We start from the raw sequence: 18,209 nt of genomic DNA on the forward strand, positions 1-18,209 counted from the left end.
GGCTAAGTGTCCGGGAAATCTGGAATCCAATAGAGGAATAAAAAATCTTTGAAAATCCTCTTCGCTTCCTTTGCCTCCTTTCCCACCCCACACCCCGAAGCCGCCATCAGGGAGGGGCGGGCAGAGCACCAGAGGAAGAAATCTCGCGATAGGAGACCGGCCGGGGCGGGGGTGGCACCTCTTCCCTCCTCCTCCCCTCCTCTCGTTAGTTCCGGTCGCAGAGGAGACACCGCTGCAGTTGCCGCCACCTCCGGGATTTCTGGCTCTTTCCTCTTCGCCTTAAATTCGGTGAGGCGCAGGGCCCGCTCGTCTCGGGCCGAGGTTGCGGCCCGTAGTCGCTGGGCAGAGGATGAGGGAGGCGGCAGGTCCTGTGCGGCCCGGTTTGGATGGGCCCGGGCGGAGGCCGCCGCATGAGGCCGGATCAGATCCGGCGCCGGGATTCAGAAGTCGGGGCCGCTGCTTCAGCAGGGAGGCCGAGGGGCGGGTGCCTGGGCCGGAACGTGGGGCCCGAGTGTGCCCCGCGGCGCCACAGGCGGAGGCAGTGGGCTGGGCAGGTCCCCCTGCGGCCCTGCCCGGCCTGGGTAACAAAGCAGCCGTGGCCTCTGTTTGGTGATGTATGCGTGGGGGGTTTCGGCAGGCGGGGCGGAGGAGCCGCCACCACCACTGCGGCCGCCTCCGCTGCTCTCCCGGGAGGGAGGGCGGATGTACGGGGCGGCTGGGCCCCAGGCGCGAAGCGCCTCGGCGCCTGTGGTCCGCTCGCTGCAGCGGCCGCCACCGCCACCGACGGGGTCAGTAGAGAGGGGGCTGAGGGCGAGGAGTCCCCGCCGTGCCCAAGGGGGTCCTGGGCGGGAGGCACGGGAAGGGTTGGATGGGGAGACACGTGCCCAGGGAGGCGGCTTGTATTGTAAGGTATGGGGCGGAGAAGGCTAGGCCGGCTCTCAGCCCCTTTCTCAGGCTGGAGTGGTGCAAGCGCACGCTGCGGTCACGGGCACGACTTCAGAGTAGGGTAGTGCTCCTCATAACTAGGCCCCTCGATGAAGGGATTCGCCCTCTGATAGCGTCTTTAAATTGACGTGCATATTTGGGATACCTCCTGACTGTGGTGGTCATCTCTGTTAGTCCTCTGTGGTGCTCAGAGTGGTGGAAGATGTAGGCGAATTTAAAGAGGAAGAGACTAACCTCTGTTTATGGTGGGTGATTTGCCACTAGTCGTTGTGGCGCTGAAGTCATTTAAAAGTGTGCTTCACATTTCATCTTTAAAGGGTTTTGTGTAGGGAGAAATGCAGGTTTTGAACTTAAGTTTAATTCAAGCAAAGGTAATTCTGTGTGCCTGCCCCAGGTCTCTTGCTAGACTTTAAGTGTATGTTCTATATGGTTTACATGTGACTAGGCCAGGGTTTGATACTTTGTTTTTAAAATGGATGTTGGGGCACTGATATTTTTAAGGCCTTATTTTTCCCCCCCAGGGTGTCTTTTATGAATAATCAAAAGCAGCAAAAGCCAACGCTATCAGGCCAGCGTTTTAAAACCAGAAAAAGAGGTAAATATTTATATTTTAATAATATCTCTCTTCAGACCTCCAAAGTAACTTTTATGTCTTGGTTCCTCTGGCAAGCTATTGCTTAGCATTAAAACCTAAAGAGAAAGTACCGAAAGGAACTTGAATTTCTAGTTGACTGCCATTTCAGATACACCCTTAATATTTCTACTACCTTTAAGACTTTTGGTATCAACATATATGTATCTAAGCAGGTTAGTGAATGATGTTTTTGTTGTGCAGATAAAGTGCCTCTAAAAAAAGAGAAAGTATGGGCTGCATTTTCACTCGCTGAATTTCATTTAAGGAAACTTTTGCTTGAGGGAAAAGGTTAATTTATAAAAGGAGAGCTCCTAACGTGACTACTAGTTTCACCCAAACTGTGTGAACATTTGTGGGAGAAAAATCAGACTTTAACCCATGGAAGTTAATTATGGAACAGAGTTCACATTGCAGTGTCTTTTGAAACTATTCCCTCACAAACTTAGTAAGAAAACTACGAGAATTATATTAACTACTTCTGTGTATTATCAGGTACTTCAATGAATATTGAATTCTGTAGCAAGGCACTGCACTAGTGACACACAGTTAAGTGAGATGTGGTCTCAGATATATTTTGTATTGGGTTTAATATTTTACCCCTACACTTTTCAGTGTTGTTGCTCAAAAGCACATATTGACCTTATTTTACAGGAAACTTTTAGGAAATAGAGAACTGGATAGGCTGCTCGTTATAAATTGTGTTTTTCTATCCTGAGTGGCAGACACTTTGAAATATATATTACAGAATCTTTTATGATTTCTGATTGTAGCCTGCCCCCTTACAGCAGGGAGACCAAGGAGTAATTGGATTCTAGTCTTTGCAGATTCATTTAGATTTAAGCCAGTTAATTTTCTCAAGAGGAGGCATAGAAGTTGGGAACCAGAGCAATTCTGCAGTAATGGAAAACTCTGTATCCTCAAGTTATGTGGATTACTGATACCGCCTTTGTGTAAATATAGTATCAACTAGTTTTATTATTGTTGTTAGTACCAGGAAGAGATGTCACTTCCCCAGTTCCAGATTGCGATCACTCGTGGCCTCCTAGTCCTTGATGATTGGGTCCTGGGTATGGTGAACAACCATCCCAATTTGCCTGGGACTGAATAGAGTTCCCAGGACACAGATCCTTTCAGTGCTAAAAACAAGAAAGTCCTAGGCAAACAGGGAAGAGTTGGTCACCCTAGTGCTGTGTAGAAATTAAGATATCATCTAACCTAGATAGGGAAATCAAACCCTACCCTGGAGTGTGTGATAGCAGCACAGTAAAGGCTAGGTATGTACCCAAGGCACTTTTCAGAATGCTTTATATTTTATTTATGTCATTTAATATTCACAACAACTTTATGAGATAGGTCCTACTCTTAATCACCATTTTACCATAGGGAAATTCAAACATGAAGAATGGGGCCAATTGCTAAAATTCAGACAGGCAGTGATCTCGATTTGAATCAGGCAGTTTGAATCCAGAGCCCTTACTCATAACTGCTACATGACATGTATTGGATACTCAGTAAATGTACTTTCTAAAGATTACCTTAATAAGTATTAAATGAGTGATTTTTTTTTTTAAGTAGAAAGTGTTATGGGCACTTTTAAAGAAAATTAAGAGCTCCCTTTCACTCAGGAATGAAGTTTACCTGAGGTATAGAAGATATCCTAAATTTCAGAAAAGCTCAGAGGCAATGGAAGAGCATTCCAGGTGGAAATGGTAACCTGGCAGTAGGAACACACCAGCTCATTTAGCTCACTTAGGAGACTTGTGTGAAAAAATAGTGGGAGAAAAGCCACACACTTCCTTTTTTTTTTCCCCCTGCGGAGCTCAGGCTCCGGATGCGCGCAGGCCCAGCAGCCATGGCTCACGGGCCCGACCGCTCCGCGGCACGTGGGATCCTCCCGGACTGCTGCACGAACCCGCGTCCCCTGCATCGGCAGGCAGACTCCCAACCACTGCGCCACCAGGGAAGCCCCACACTTCTTATGATAGGCAGTCCTGCCTTGCACTTGTAGAGGTGCAACTTGCAAAGCACGTGTGTTTAGTCTCCTGTTGTGTTTGCTTGTGTTGCAGGTCTTGGGTAATCTAGGTAGTGTTTGTTTTTTCCAGCTATTGAAATAAATGAAATTGTGATGAATGTGGTTAACTTATTCAGTAGTTATAGCTTCATAAGGTTATGGTTTCATGGTATTTTAGTAAGCCTTTTAAAACTGAATGTTTTGGGGTTTTCCCCCAGATGAAAAAGAGAGGTTTGACCCTACTCAGTTTCAAGACTGCATTATTCAAGGCTTAACTGAAACTGGTACTGATTTGGAAGCAGTAGCAAAGTTTCTTGATGCTTCTGGAGCAAAACTTGATTACCGCCGATATGCAGAAACACTCTTTGACATTCTGGTGGCCGGTGGAATGCTGGGTAAGTGTCTGGGTCTTGTGGGAGGTGTGTTGTATGAGGATTATGTAGAATCCAGAATATGAACTATTTGACAAACCTATCAAATCAGCGTGGCTTTTTTTTTTTTTACCCCCTTAGGATTTTCCCATTTTTTTCTTCTCAAATTATAGTAAATTTGCCAGTTGCATTGCTCTGTCTAGCTTTATATTTGAAATCCATTACAGAACCATAACATTTGGGGAAGACTTGTCTGACATATAAGTCCCAACAATATCTTCCATCAGTGATTTTTCCAACTTGTGTTTGTACACTCTCAGTTAATGAAGAAATCCCTATCTCTTGTTCTGTCTTACCAAATACTTTATAAATTTAACCCTCGTATCCGAGGGTTCCGCATCCATGGATTCAGCAAACTATGGATCAGAAATAAAAAATATTCCCTGGAGTGGTGGTGGGAGATTGTCCAGAATGTTCCAAAAAGCAAAACTTGCATTTCCCATACTCCAGTAACTCTGTAGCATTTACATTGTATTCTGTTTTATAAGTAACCTAGAGACTGTTTAAAGTATACATAAGGATATGTGTAGGTTATATGTAAATACTATGCCCTTTCATATAAGGGACTTGAGCATCTGCAGATTCTGGTATCCACGACGGTCCTGGAACCAATTCAGGACAGCTCTGTACCTGAAGACTCTAATCCTGCACTCTTCTATGTATTAGCCACTAGCCACTTGTGGTTATCAATCACTTAGAATGTGGCTAGTACAAATTCAGAGGTACTGAAAATGTAAAATACACATTGGATTTTAAAGACAATGCTAAAAAGAATGTAAGATATCTCTAATATTTTGAATACTGAAATGTTAAAATCAATATTTTTGATGTGTTGGGTTAAAGTATATCAAAATAATTTCACTTTTTTTTAAACTTATTTATTTTTGGTTGCGTTGGGTCTTCATTGCTGTGCATGGGCTTTCTCTAGTTGCGGCGAGCAAGGGCTACTCTTCATTGTGGTGTGCAGGCTTCTTATTGCGGTGGTTTCTCTTGTTGCAGAGCACGGGCTCTAGGCACGTGGGCTTCAGTAGTTGTGACTCGGGGGCTCAGTAGTTGTGGCTTGCGGGCTCTAGAGTGCAGGCTCAGTAGTTGTGGCACATGGTAGTTGGTCCGTGGCATGTGGGATCTTCCCGGCCGAGGGCTTGAACCTATGTCCCCTGCATTGGCAGGCAGATTCTTAACCACTGCACCACCAGGGAAGCCCCTCACCTTTTATTTTTAATATGGCTACTAGAAGATTCATAGTTACATTATGTGCTCACATTATATTTCTACCCATAGCCCTGCTGATTTACTCCTGCCTCCACCCTCAACAGGCTCAGACTATCTTAATAGAATGTGCTACTTAGTTACATATTTTCAAAGGATACTGGTAATTTCATTTCCATGGCTCTTTAAAGTATTCCAAAATGTTTTCACAGTAACAGTGTATTGAACCTCGGCCAAGCTGATAGAATCAGAACTCTATTTGTATACATGCAGGATGGAGTCTTAGAGAGGCTTCAGTAGCTTGCATGTGATCAAACAATTGCTCAGTGGTGGAACAGGAACTTAAATGTTCATATGTTCTAATGCCTAGTCAGATGAGTATCTCTTTTATTGTAGTATCAGTTGTAGTAAGAAATGGGAAACATACCTATTTTCTATTCATAATACTGCTCTCAGTAAGCCGCTTTTTAAAATGCTTTTTAAAGGATCGTTTTTAATAAGATTTTCAAACATATCCTGGAGAGAATAGTGTAATAAACTAAGGATCTGCTATCCAACTTCAGCAATGTTTAACGATCTTACTTCATCTGTTACCCCACCGACTTCATGTCCCCTCCCCTGTATTTTAAAGTGTACGTCAGACATCATTTTATCCATAAATACTTACAAATGTATCTAAAAGATAAAGTCTCTAACTTGCAGGTTTTTATAGCCCAGCCTCTTTGGAAGTTTATGAAAGGTTTTCTATATGTAAAGTCAGAACCAATTCTGAACATCTCCACTTGAGTGACAGATTTGGCACTGCTGAATTAATGCAGTGAGTGAGTTTCATTGGGTTGCTGAAGAGGGTTATTTTATTTATTCCAGTAAATTGTTTTCACTTTGTTCACACGTATTGAACCAACCAGCCATGTTCCTACTGAGAAATTGACTTCGCCTTCAAATCATCTCAGAATTTTTATCAGTTTATTTTATAATGAGAATCCTTACAGAAAATAAGATTGACTAGTATATACAGAGGTTGAACTATAATGTTGTACACCTGAAACATAAAAATAAAAAGTTAAGTTAAAGTTTAAAAGAAAGTAAGATTGAAATAATTACTAATTTTAAATGAAGGTCATTGTAAATTTTTTGTAAAATATACCTTAGCCCCAGGTGGTACACTGGCAGATGACATGATGCGTACAGATGTCTGTGTGTTCGCAGCACAAGAAGACCTAGAGACCATGCAAGCATTTGCTCAGGTAAATTAAACTTTACATAATTATTTCAGTTAACTGTTATCCATCTAATGTTTAAGGAATATTCTGCTTTTAAGAGATTGCTGGTAGCAGGTTGAAGGAATCTGAGCTGAAGGTTTAGAGGTGTTCTGGGTGTGCAGTATGATGGTTTAGGAACTTAAAAATGTGCTGAGGAAAACAAAATAGAAAAAAATTGAATCAGCTCTCCTTTTCCTGTTTGTCCCTCTAAAATTAATCCATTGTTTAGGGAAAAAATTCAAGCTGAAAAAGGAAAATCAGTTCCCTGTCGTGATTTTCATCACTAAATTATTCTGCATGTAGCTTTTTAAAGGTGAATGAGGCAGATTAGCTTCTTTACCAGTCAGAATCTCATCTGAAAGTTGCATACATAGTTATGCTTGTGTTACTGTAAGCAAAGAATTAAAATGCATCTAACCTAGGGATTGTTGTCTATGTCATTAGGAAAGTAGAACTATATTTTATGATCCTATTCTGTTAATATCCTACAAATGGGTAAATGACTTGTATTTGAGCAATAATTAGTCCATGCTTTGATATTTGGCAATAAAATCTATTGCAGGGTGGCAGTTAAAGTGTTAACAGTATTGGTATATTGTAGGATTTGGGAATTGACAGACTTCCCAAGCTGGTTTAAACATCTGATGAAAGGTTCACTTCTTTGCTATTCTGGAGATACTGTGGAGAGGTCTTAGTTGCCCTGACTTAGATCTTTTGGGAATCTGACATTTTTACGTATGAGGTTATCATTCAGTTCCTTTACTATTCTTACAGGTTTTTAACAAGTTAATCAGGCGCTACAAATACCTGGAGAAGGGTTTTGAAGATGAAGTTAAAAAGGTATGAGCAGCAATATGCTTTGTGGAAAACAGAAGGTTGGGGTCAAAGAAGGGAATGTTAAATCCTAATTCTGCCACGGATTTGAGATAATTTTAGATATTTAGGTAGGCTGTCTTTGAAATGAAGTTTGGGGGTATATCATTTTGTAATTTGCTGTACACTGTTTCTTAGCTCTATATCCAAACAAGTGGCAAAGGGGTTAAAATCCAAGTGGGGTTTGTTTAGTAGACAGAGAGTAGCAGATCAGAGCTAACAAGGAGAAATTTAACATACTTGCTCTCTGAGTCTTAGATATTCTACATATAAGTGCACAGAAAATTTGGTAAGGTTAATAGTATCATTTAATGAATATGAGACACTGTCTTAATTATTAACTCATTTAATATTCTCAAAAGCCCTGTGAAACAAGTTTTATTATCCACATTCACATATGAGAAGACTGAGACAGAGGTTAAGTATCTTGCTCAAGGTCACTCAGCTAGTGAGTATTATAACCAAGATATAAACTTGGATGGTTAGGCCCCAGAGCCCACAATTTTAACCAGTATAATATGCTTTACTGCTTCTATTTATGTAATGCATTTGCTCTTTTAACCGTTAACTATTTACTTTTATAGCTGCTGCTGTTCTTAAAGGGTTTTTCAGAGTCGGAGAGGAACAAGCTGGCTATGTTGACTGGTGTTCTTCTGGCTAATGGAACACTTAACGCATCCATTCTTAATAGCCTTTATAATGAGAATTTGGTTAAAGAAGGTAATCAACCTTTAGTAAAGGATGATCTTTAGTTGGCTGAGGGTGGAGTAGATAAGAGCCTGAAAGATGAACTGATACGAAAGTTAAGATATAGTTTATGTAGATTTGACTTGTGTGATAGTCTTAGTTTTTTAACTAGTATCCTTAAATTTAATTGGTTCATTTCAGCTCATTAGTTATTTAATGTATACCTTTGGCATTTAGACTTAACAACTGTCTATCCAGGGTCTAGACAAAATGTGATTGATTGTAAAGTAAAAAAAAAATGCTGTGGAAACCCAGAGAGAGATTAATCCCAACTGGGAAACTTGGGAACATCTTGAATAGAGAAAATGGGGAAAATGGCAAGCTGAAAAAAAAAATAAGTTCCCTTTTGTGATTTCCATAGTTAAATTTTTCTGTGCAGTAATTTAAAAGCTAACTTCTTTTTATTGCTTAGAGTACTGAGTTATTTAACATGCCTTATTTTTTATTCTCACAACAACCCTGTCAAGTGTTAAGAATTGTTACTCTCATTTTACACATCAGAAAACAGTTTAACTTGACTGACAGTACACAACTAGCAAATGGTAGAGTAGAGAAATTGGAGTAGAATGGCAAGCAGTGGCAGAGGGAAGTTCAGGGGTAAGCTTGGGGATAAAGTGAATAATCCTGTGTGGTGGAACCTCAGAGGGAGGAAATGGGAGATAGTCATTGAAATCCAGGAAGGTACTTCTGTTAAGTAAGCTCTGTTTTTCTACAGGGGTTTCAGCAGCTTTTGCTGTAAAGCTCTTTAAATCATGGATAAATGAAAAAGATATCAATGCAGTAGCTGCAAGTCTTCGGAAAGTGAGCATGGATAACAGACTGATGGTTTGTAACTTTTCATTCTTCACAGTCTTGAAAGCTTAATAGGCAACTTTCCCATTTTTAATCTGTGAAAAGAGGAAAAGTGTTTTTCTTAATCTGATTTGAAGACCATTTAACCAGATTAAATTCTCCTTTCAGGAACTTTTTCCTGCCAATAAACAAAGCGTTGAACACTTCACAAAGTATTTTACTGAGGCAGGCTTGAAAGAGCTTTCAGAGTATGTTCGGAATCAGCAAACCATAGGAGCTCGTAAGGAACTCCAGAAAGAACTTCAAGAACAGATGTCCCGTGGTGATCCATTTAAGGATGTGAGATATTCTTATTTAAACTATCTTTATATGGCCAAGTTTCTGGCTAAGAAAATTTTTACTCATTTCAGAAACTTCAAAGTATTTCACCAGTGAGTTTTATAATAGCTATAGAATGTTATGCTGGGACTTTGCCTCAGTCTTTTTCATATTCATTGCCTTATGGGTACCCAGAAATCATAACACTTGGGGATTTTTGTAAGGTGCAAGCCAATAGACAGACCTTCTGTTTCCATCTTGGTCTTTTCCTAGGTAGTTCGCCTATGTGTAATACAGGGTTTGAACTAGAAGTCCGTACCTCCTTGTTCTAAAAGTTCTATAATTATATATGGTCTCCTGGTCATTGCTAGTGGCATGGAAAGGTGTTTATGCTTTTGTGAAAGGTCTGAGTTTCATGTGTGTAGTATCTACATATCAAACTTATTTCTGTACTAAATTTGGATTCTTTTGCAGATAATTTTGTATGTCAAGGAGGAGATGAAAAAAAACAACATCCCAGAACCAGTTGTCATCGGAATAATATGGTCCAGTGTAATGAGCACTGTGGAATGGAACAAAAAAGAGGAGCTTGTAGCAGAGCAAGCCATCAAGCACTTGAAGGTATTAGAACTGTGCCTTGGTAAAACATTATTTTTGTAAGTGGGGGTAAGTGAACTGTCAGTGTACTTTTCTAAAAGGATTTATCACATCCTGTGCTTCCTGGGGATAAACCACCAGTAAGTAGACAAATAACATATTAACTATTGATGATAACCTTTTAAAAAGTCTGATTTGGGCTTTCTTTGGCTCACAGGTTAAAAACAAATACATGTTTAAAAGTAGATTGAACCTGTAATATGGTCTTTGCTTTTGAGAGAATATTGGAAAACAGGAGGATTCTTTTTTTTTCCCTTTAAAATGTTAACATTGTATTCACAATTATCTGGAATCCTTGGTGTAGTATTGCTTTTTTGATTTAAATGCTTAATTTTTCTGCTTTACTCTTTTTTTTTTAACTTCCACTAAACAGAATATAATTCACAGTGATTATAAAAGATGAGTTATGTCTTAGGAATTTATAATAGACGGCCATCGTACTAAATGACTAAATCTTTTCTCCCTTCCCTTTAAAAGCAATACAGCCCTCTACTTGCTGCCTTTACAACTCAAGGTCAGTCTGAGCTGACTCTGTTACTGAAGATTCAGGAGTATTGCTATGACAACATTCATTTCATGAAAGCCTTCCAGAAAATAGTGGTGCTTTTTTATAAAGGTAATTTAAATTTTGAATTTTGTGAATACATTTGACAAATATCCTAGGAAACTCAAAATAATTCTAATGAGTAGTTCTCTGAACGTCAGCACCCTAAAATATTTTACTCTAATCACAGGACTGAGTTGTCTCTGATTTAATTAGTTACTTTTGAGTGCATTATCTTTAAAAAATCTCTAAAGCTTATTAACAAGTTAAAATTTAAAGCTTTCTTGATGAGGCCTCAAACTTTGCCTCCTATATTCCCCCAGTCCTCTTCCCCAGACAGATGATTTTGTTGGTTCCCATATTTTAAACTTAGAGGTCTACCTGCATCCCTGCATCCCCAGGTTTGGTTTTGTTTTGTTTTTTAAAGGATAGGGTAATGAACTCCAAGTACCCTGTGCTTCAGTGATTATCAACTTGTGGTTAGGTTTCTTTAAAGTATCTATACCTCCACTTCCTCCACTCAGATTGTTTAGAAATAAATCTTAGAAATCTTCATTTAATTCTGGAAAAGTTAGTAATTAACTTTTAATTTTATCTATAAAACACATGGACTTTTAAAAAATCACAGTACCATTTTCACACCTAAAAAAAAAAAAAAAATTAAAGAATTATCTATGAGATATCCCTGATCATTTATCACAAGACTTCTCAACCTTGGTACTACTATTTTGGGCCAGATAACTATTTTGTAGGTGACTGTCCTATGCACTGTAGAGTGTTTAACAGCATCCCTGGCATCAGCCCAATAGGTGCCAGTAGCACCTCTCCCCAGTGTAACAACCAAGAATGTCTGTAAACATTGTCCGGTGTCCCCAAGGGATAAAACTGCCTTCAGTTGAAAGAATCACTGGTTTAATAAGGTTGATTTCCTGTTTGTAGGTTCATACATTGGCCACAAGTTGATAAAAAGTTTCTTAATGTAGTGTTCTCATTTCATCTTTTCTACTTTAAATTTTAATTCATTGAAGAAACCAGTTAAGAGAGTTCTGAACACAGATTTATTTTGTAAGCAACCAAAATATTTGCTTTTCAGTGAGATCTTTTTTGCCTTGAAGGCGTTTGCACCTTAGGGCAGGGGGTCCCCAAACTCCGAGCCACGGGCCGCTACCGGTCTGCGGCCCATCAGGAGCCGGGCCGCACAGCAGGAGGTGAGCAGCGGGCGAGCAAGTGAAGCTTCATCTGCCGCCCCCGTCGCTCACGTGACCACCTGAGCCATATCTCCCACCCCCACACCCCCATGGGAAACCGGTCCCTGGTGCCAGAAAGGTTGAGGACAGCTGCCTTAGGGGGTTTCTAACTCTGCCTTAGTTAGAGAAGTACTGTATGAAAACTCCACAAATGTAAAGGTTGCTCTCTTTATAGCTGAAGTTCTGAGTGAAGAACCCATTCTGAAGTGGTATAAAGATGCACATGTTGCCAAGGGGAAAAGTGTCTTCCTTGAGCAAATGAAAAAGTTTGTAGAGTGGCTCAAAAATGCTGAAGAAGGTAAGTCTTTTCATTTGAGCAGGTTTTTTTTTTTTTTTGGTAAAGCCTGAGAACTTATTTTAACGTGGCCAAGAGTATGTCCATACATGTTGCCTTCTTTCATTCAGGTATCATTTTGTATGTGAGTACAGGTTTTTGTTCATTTATGACAGACCTGCAAAAACTTATTACTTTAAAGTAGGTGAGGAAAACTAGACTTCAGGTATTTTGATGGCTTGGCCATAATACTGTCATTCTTAGGAAATTAGAAAATTTTGAGAATAGTTAATATTTATGAATTTTGAGGTTTACAAATGAATACATTTAATATCCCCCTCATATGAGTAGAGCATTATTAATAAAATTCCTTAAATAAAGTTATAAACAGAAGTTTTGCTTTCTGATACCATGTAATGCTTGACTGCACTTTTCCCCTTTTCTAGAATCTGAGTCTGAAGCTGAAGAAGGTGACTGAATTTAAAACTACACCCTCAGTAAAGCAAACAGGAATTGTAGATAAAATGTCATGTCTCATGTGTCCTGGTTCTTACATCTTCCTACCTCCCTATATCAAGCATGATATAAGGGCTTTCATGGCAAATTTTATTTTAACTGTTTCTATGGTTACTGGAAATGTTGGATTTAGTTTCTAAAACCATGTTTTAAGTAGCTACAGGAGCTATAGATTTGAATCTAATGTTGCATTAGTCTTTTCAGTTATCTTCTACCTCCTGTATTTTCTACTGTAATAATGTAATTTAAGGCCTTCCACAATGAACAGTTCACTTTTTCCCTGGGTTTTCTATATAAACAGTTTTCAAGATATGATTTGGTTAAAAATAATTTGTTATAAAAATTCTGTTTGCAAATTAAACTGTAAAAGTATCCAGAGTCTCAGAAGGCAGTGATTTGTGTGATAATTTGGTATGCCCAAAGCCCTGCTCCTCAATGGAAATCTCATATACAGTAGATTCATTTACATGAATCTTGAGTATTTGGACCACTGCTTGCATGTTGATATTTTCTTGCATTTTTAACCCCAGATGTACTTGAGCTCAATTGTTTGCTCTCTGATTTTCATTCCTTAAAATGAAGCCATGGAGAACAAACTTGAAAGTGAGGTGTTTGGGAAATTGTATGTGGTGGTGGTGGGAAGAAAAAAGTTGAGCTTTTACCCATTGAGAAACCTCTGCATTCAGTTTGCTTCTTTCTAGACAAAACAAATGAATATTCTTTTCATACCGCCATTTTCAAATATACCTTGGAAAAGCATTGTCATTTAAAGTATTTTACAGTTGTCATACACTTAGATTGGTAAGAAAGGACTCATAAAACAGTATAAGTAAAGCAAATGACTGTACTAAACCCAGAAAATTGTTGAAAGAAAAGTGGTTATTAGCATGTTCTGATTGGGATTCTAAATATAACTCAGATTTCCTGTTGGCTTAGAGTATTTGTTGCAAAGAATGAAGTGCAGTGATAATGATTATCCTACTTGGTCATACTGGGCCAGCTTCATTCTCTTCACAGATTCATATATGACTCAAGCATCTGCCTACTAATTTACCCCAGTTGCCAATATTTTAAATTGCCATGAGCCAAATATCTCTTCTGTACAGTTGATCCATTTATTTTAATGGCTGCCTTTTAATTTCCATCTTTTCTTGCTGCTACCCATTTTTATATGTAGTCATTAGAAAAGAAAATGTGGCCACACTTTTTGGTGGAAAGATTTCATGTTAAAAGTGAACATTTTGAAAGCTGTTTTGATTGGTGAAAGAAATGAGCTTGGAATAATGCCGCCAGAGACTGCGTGGGAATTGCCCCTTTCAGAGGTGCCATTCTTAGGAGCTAAAAATTAGGTGTTTAAAAGTTTATCTTGAGGGAATAACATGTAATATAGTTTGAAATAAAGGTATAATAACCTTATGAAGAAGAGCATCATAACTGATACGGTTGTGAAGGGGGTGAAATTGTTAAATGAATGACTTTGATAAAGCTTTCATGCGCAGACAAAATGTATTCACTAGGTTTCTACATAGTGATCTGCTTTTACTTTGTAATTTGTAGTCCTTAAAAGACTTTTTTTTTTAAATAAAGTCCATCCTTACACTTAGGTTTATATAGGTTAATCTTTTTTTTAATTTTTTTGTAATTTCCATGTTAATGCCTACTGGTAACTGTATGTTATGCATTCAGACATCTCTACTATGTAAGCATTAAATAATTGCTCTTTTCATCCTTATGACCCCCAAACTGTAAACACCTACACAGAATTCTGATGTAGCAGAAACTACATTAACGTTTCTACAACCAAATCATTGCATGTTACTTGCAGTACAGAGTGCACCTTATTATATACTGTGTATAGTGAAAATGTATAGTCTTCCAGAACTACATTATGATCTCTGATCACAGTTTTTTCCTTCATGGCAAAGTAGTGTTTACTTACTACAATATTATAGTAAATGGATAAAGTCACCTGTGACAGTATAGTGTAAAGAAAGGGAATGCTTTCTAAAAAGGATTTGCAGATTTTCATTTTGAATTTTAAGTGGCAATTTTGAATTTCAGCTGCCAGTGCCAACCTCAAACCTGTAATTCTTAATATAGTTGTTAAGATTGTACTTGTAATTATGATCAGATAAATGTTAATTGATTTTCCTAACTTGGTGTCAGTTTCTAAGGATAAGTCTCCTCTTAGATGCCATAATTAAATGTGTTTAGAGCTGATGATAAATTTCTTGATCTTAATTATTCTGGGAGTATTGCCCTAGAGACATTATGTTCTTACGAAAATTCCAAATACCAAAAATGCCACAGGGTATTTTGACATAGCATAGTGATGGTGGGGAGAAGAAATGCCTGTGACAGAGATTGACTTATAATTCAGTGTTTCTTAAAGCTTTTTTTCATCAACCCCAGGCCCAAAGCCTTTTAAACTTTTTTTTTTTAATAGTGCCCCAGTGAATTTTTTTGGCCACGCCACACAGCTTGTGGGATCTCGGTTCCCCAACCAGGGATTGAACCCCAGCCCTTGGCAGTGAAAGTGTGGAGTCCTAACCACTGGACTGCCAGGGAATTCCCCCCATTGAATTTTAATATCATAGATATGCTGTATATATATTATATCTGCTTTATACATGAAAAGAGTAAGGGGGTTTTTTGGTCCTACTTGGGGGTGACACCACCCCCGCTTGAGAATGCGGATCCTAATATATCTTTTTTAAAAGGGGAGGGGACCTAGTGATAGACATTTGCGTTGGCGAATGTATCTTTATGTGTGTCCAGATCTTGAAGCAGTATTTTTTTCTGCCAGGGTCACTAAAAAATAGAAGAACTTTGTTTTCTGCCAGTCACCATCTTATAATAGCTGTGCTTTATACCCTTCCCACCATAGGCATCAGACAAATCATTTCCCATTGGCTTTGGAGGTCTTGCCAGATTCTTACTTGACTTATAAATGTATCATAAATAGAATCATTCAGGTTCCTTCTCATCTATAAAAATCAATTAAAATCCTAGGTGAATGATTTATTTTAATTAAAGTTGTTCATTATAACACATTGATAAATGGCATTGAAATTTTACTGATGAGTCGACTGTCATATTCAAGTAGGCTGCTTGCAGGAACTGATAGAACTATTGGTTGATTTAAAGTGTAACATAGATGCCAAAGTTCTAGTGTACATTATTACCTAGACTACTGAATTATCTTTGTAAAAATTTCCTCAGATGCTATTTACAGGTGCCATGTAAAATAGGCTAATGTGCATTTCTATGAGAATTCTGGTAAACTGCCTTGCTATGATTTTTCATGTAAAGTATTAGTCCTCTAGTACTGATATAGGGTATGTCTATTCACCAGCCTACTGAAACCTAGTGGTTTGAAATATTATTAATAAGTTTTTAAGAAGACTTTATTTAAGTGGGATCTAGAAGACGTGATAAGTACTTTTGACTTCGAAATAATGAATTTATAATTGGCCTCTGTCTAAAAACTTGAATTGCAGTGGATTTGTACCTAAACACAATCTTATGCATAATTGTGTGAAATTTGGTATGGATCAGAAAGGCTTCCAAACTCCCTTTCCCTCCCCACTTTTCTTCCTTCTGTTTAACTGTGGGCTATATTAGCAGCCATATTATATCCAATCATTTTAATTTTCCAATGCACCTACAATCCTTTTATCCTTATTCTAAGATTATCATTTCACCTCTTAATGAAAAAATGGTGAGGATACTTTACAAATTCACTCTATCACTGTCAATTTAGTAACTCTTAATAACCTTAGTTAAAGTAAAAGCTCAACTGCTTGTGCCTACTACAGTGCCGTAGAGGAAACGTGGCAGCAAATCTGCGCAGTCCTTTGCTTTGTAGACTTCACCTAGAGGGACCAATATCTTATTAAACTATGATATGATTAGAATGGTTATGGTTGTATTACTTACTGCAGGTCTGGGAACTATGCATTAAATGTGTGTAATGAATTTGGGGTGCTACAAAGTTATCAAATATAACTGAGCTGTTTCAGGGAATTTCCAGTCAGTGTAACCATTTTAAAATAGGATGAAAATAGTTTAAACCATATTTTTAAGCTTGAAATCCTGAAGGCTGTGCTTCAAGTTGACTTAGAGGTAAACCTATTGGGGAAATAAGTGACCCACTTACAGACTGAAGCCCCTATTACTTCAGAAAGATGTTCTACATTTTCTGGCATCCTGAGAATAAAATATTATGTCTGTAAGTACACCTCATTTCCATTTTAGTTAGGACTAATGGATCCTCATGTGGCAAAAAGCTGAAGAATGGAGAAAACTGGGTAGCCGATAATCCAGATAGTTCTTGGCACTCTGAACAACCTCAAGTACAGCCATCCAAGCCAGTGATTATATTGCTGCGTTATTTCTCTGTGAAATTTGCTTCTTGTCTGTACCCTTGAAATTGAATAAAATTTCATGAGACTCCTTATTAATGTAAAGAGAAAAGCAGTGACTTGCACTGGTTGTTGTATGCTAATAACCTTTGAGTGCTGGGGTTGGTTAACACTCAGTCCTGTCCTGGTCCTTACTGTTTTGACTTCGTGTTTAAAGTACCATCAAAAGGCCTGTGCCCCTCAGAAAAATTTTTTTTCTCCAAACAACGTTTGCTTTTGTTTGGCTCACGTGTACTTCAAACTCCTATCCAAACACGTACATATTCAAAAAATGCCAGTGTTTCACTTCGTAAAATGTAATGGCATCTACCCTCTCCAGAAGGCTTCAAGTCCCTTCCTTTTCAGCCCTCACATCTAACAGATCAAATCCTGCCTATTCCAATTACTGAAATCACTTCTCTCCAGTGCCATCACCTGAATTCGAGCCATCAGCATCTATCAACAGCCATAGTAGTATTTAAATGCAAGTGTAGTTGTAAGGCGTTTGCCTTTGCCTGGAGGGCCCTGCATAATTCTTTAACTTAATCCGCCTTCCCCTCATTCACCACTATATACCCAGTATCCAATATTTGTCAGGTAGTAAGCATTAACGTTTTATTTGAATAGGTGAAGTAATGAGAACAAATCCAGTGTTTCCTGGATTAGAAGTTGAAGGTATGAAAAAATGCACTGAGGGGGATGTTTACGTGTAGAATGAAGGCTGTTGTGTGAATTACAAATATTTAGAAGCAACTTTCTTTAGAAAAGATGAATCCAAGATTTCTGTTCTGTGGTTAGGGTTGCCATGACTGATGGCGGCCAGGATGGATTAGAGGCTGTCAGTCAACGGATGCATGCTGCTGGGTGCTCCGCTGAGTTCAGGGCTGTGGAGGTGAGCAGGACTGGATGCCTGAATTCAGGCCTAGAGGAGGAGGCAGGTAATGGAGAGTGAGGTGAGTGCAGAGCAAGGATGCTGGAGGTGCTAGCACATTGGAGAGAGTCCACTTCAAGGGCTATCACCTACCACTCAAATCCCATGAGGGAAGCTACACTGGACAAAGTACGGTTTGCAAGCCCTCGACATCAAAACAGTGCATGCCTACCTGAAACACAGTCTTGGAGAAAGATGTCTCACTCATCTACGAGCTGTGCGATTGAGGCAAATAATAAAACTCCTGAGCCTTCTTTTCTGCGTCTGTAAAATCAAATGATGCCCAGCTCATGGAGTGGTTGAGGCGTTTGCAACGAAATCTATTTAAATAAAAGAGGTGCTTGATGCAGTACTTGTCACATAATCACTCAGTGAATAGTGGCTATTATTTTTATTTGGCAAGGAAAGATGTGTT

At 38.9% G+C, this 18,209-nt stretch overlaps 1 protein-coding gene across 2 annotated transcripts; it reads left to right on the forward strand.

Moving 5' to 3' along the window:
* Positions 1 to 142: 142 nt before the first annotated feature.
* On the forward strand, positions 143 to 17,661 carry BZW1 (basic leucine zipper and W2 domains 1). 2 transcript variants are annotated; one of them, XM_079924495.1, is made up of 12 exons: positions 143 to 288; positions 1,467 to 1,540; positions 3,809 to 3,985; positions 6,383 to 6,477; positions 7,267 to 7,332; positions 7,950 to 8,085; positions 8,828 to 8,937; positions 9,073 to 9,243; positions 9,697 to 9,843; positions 10,357 to 10,495; positions 11,846 to 11,968; positions 12,391 to 17,654. In XM_079924495.1, the coding sequence occupies exons 2-12, from the start codon at positions 1,477 to 1,479 to the stop codon at positions 12,420 to 12,422; spliced, it is 1,260 nt and encodes a 419-aa protein (XP_079780621.1). In that variant the 5' UTR covers positions 143 to 288; positions 1,467 to 1,476; the 3' UTR covers positions 12,423 to 17,654. The 2 variants fall into 2 exon arrangements, with proteins under 2 accessions (XP_079780621.1, XP_079780622.1); XM_079924496.1 differs by lacking the exon at positions 143 to 288 and adding an exon at positions 688 to 788 and having other exon boundaries at positions 12,391 to 17,661.
* Positions 17,662 to 18,209: the final 548 nt, after the last annotated feature.

Source organism: Stenella coeruleoalba (assembly GCF_951394435.1).
Source record: "Stenella coeruleoalba genome assembly, chromosome: 6".
NCBI lineage: Eukaryota > Metazoa > Chordata > Mammalia > Artiodactyla > Delphinidae > Stenella > Stenella coeruleoalba.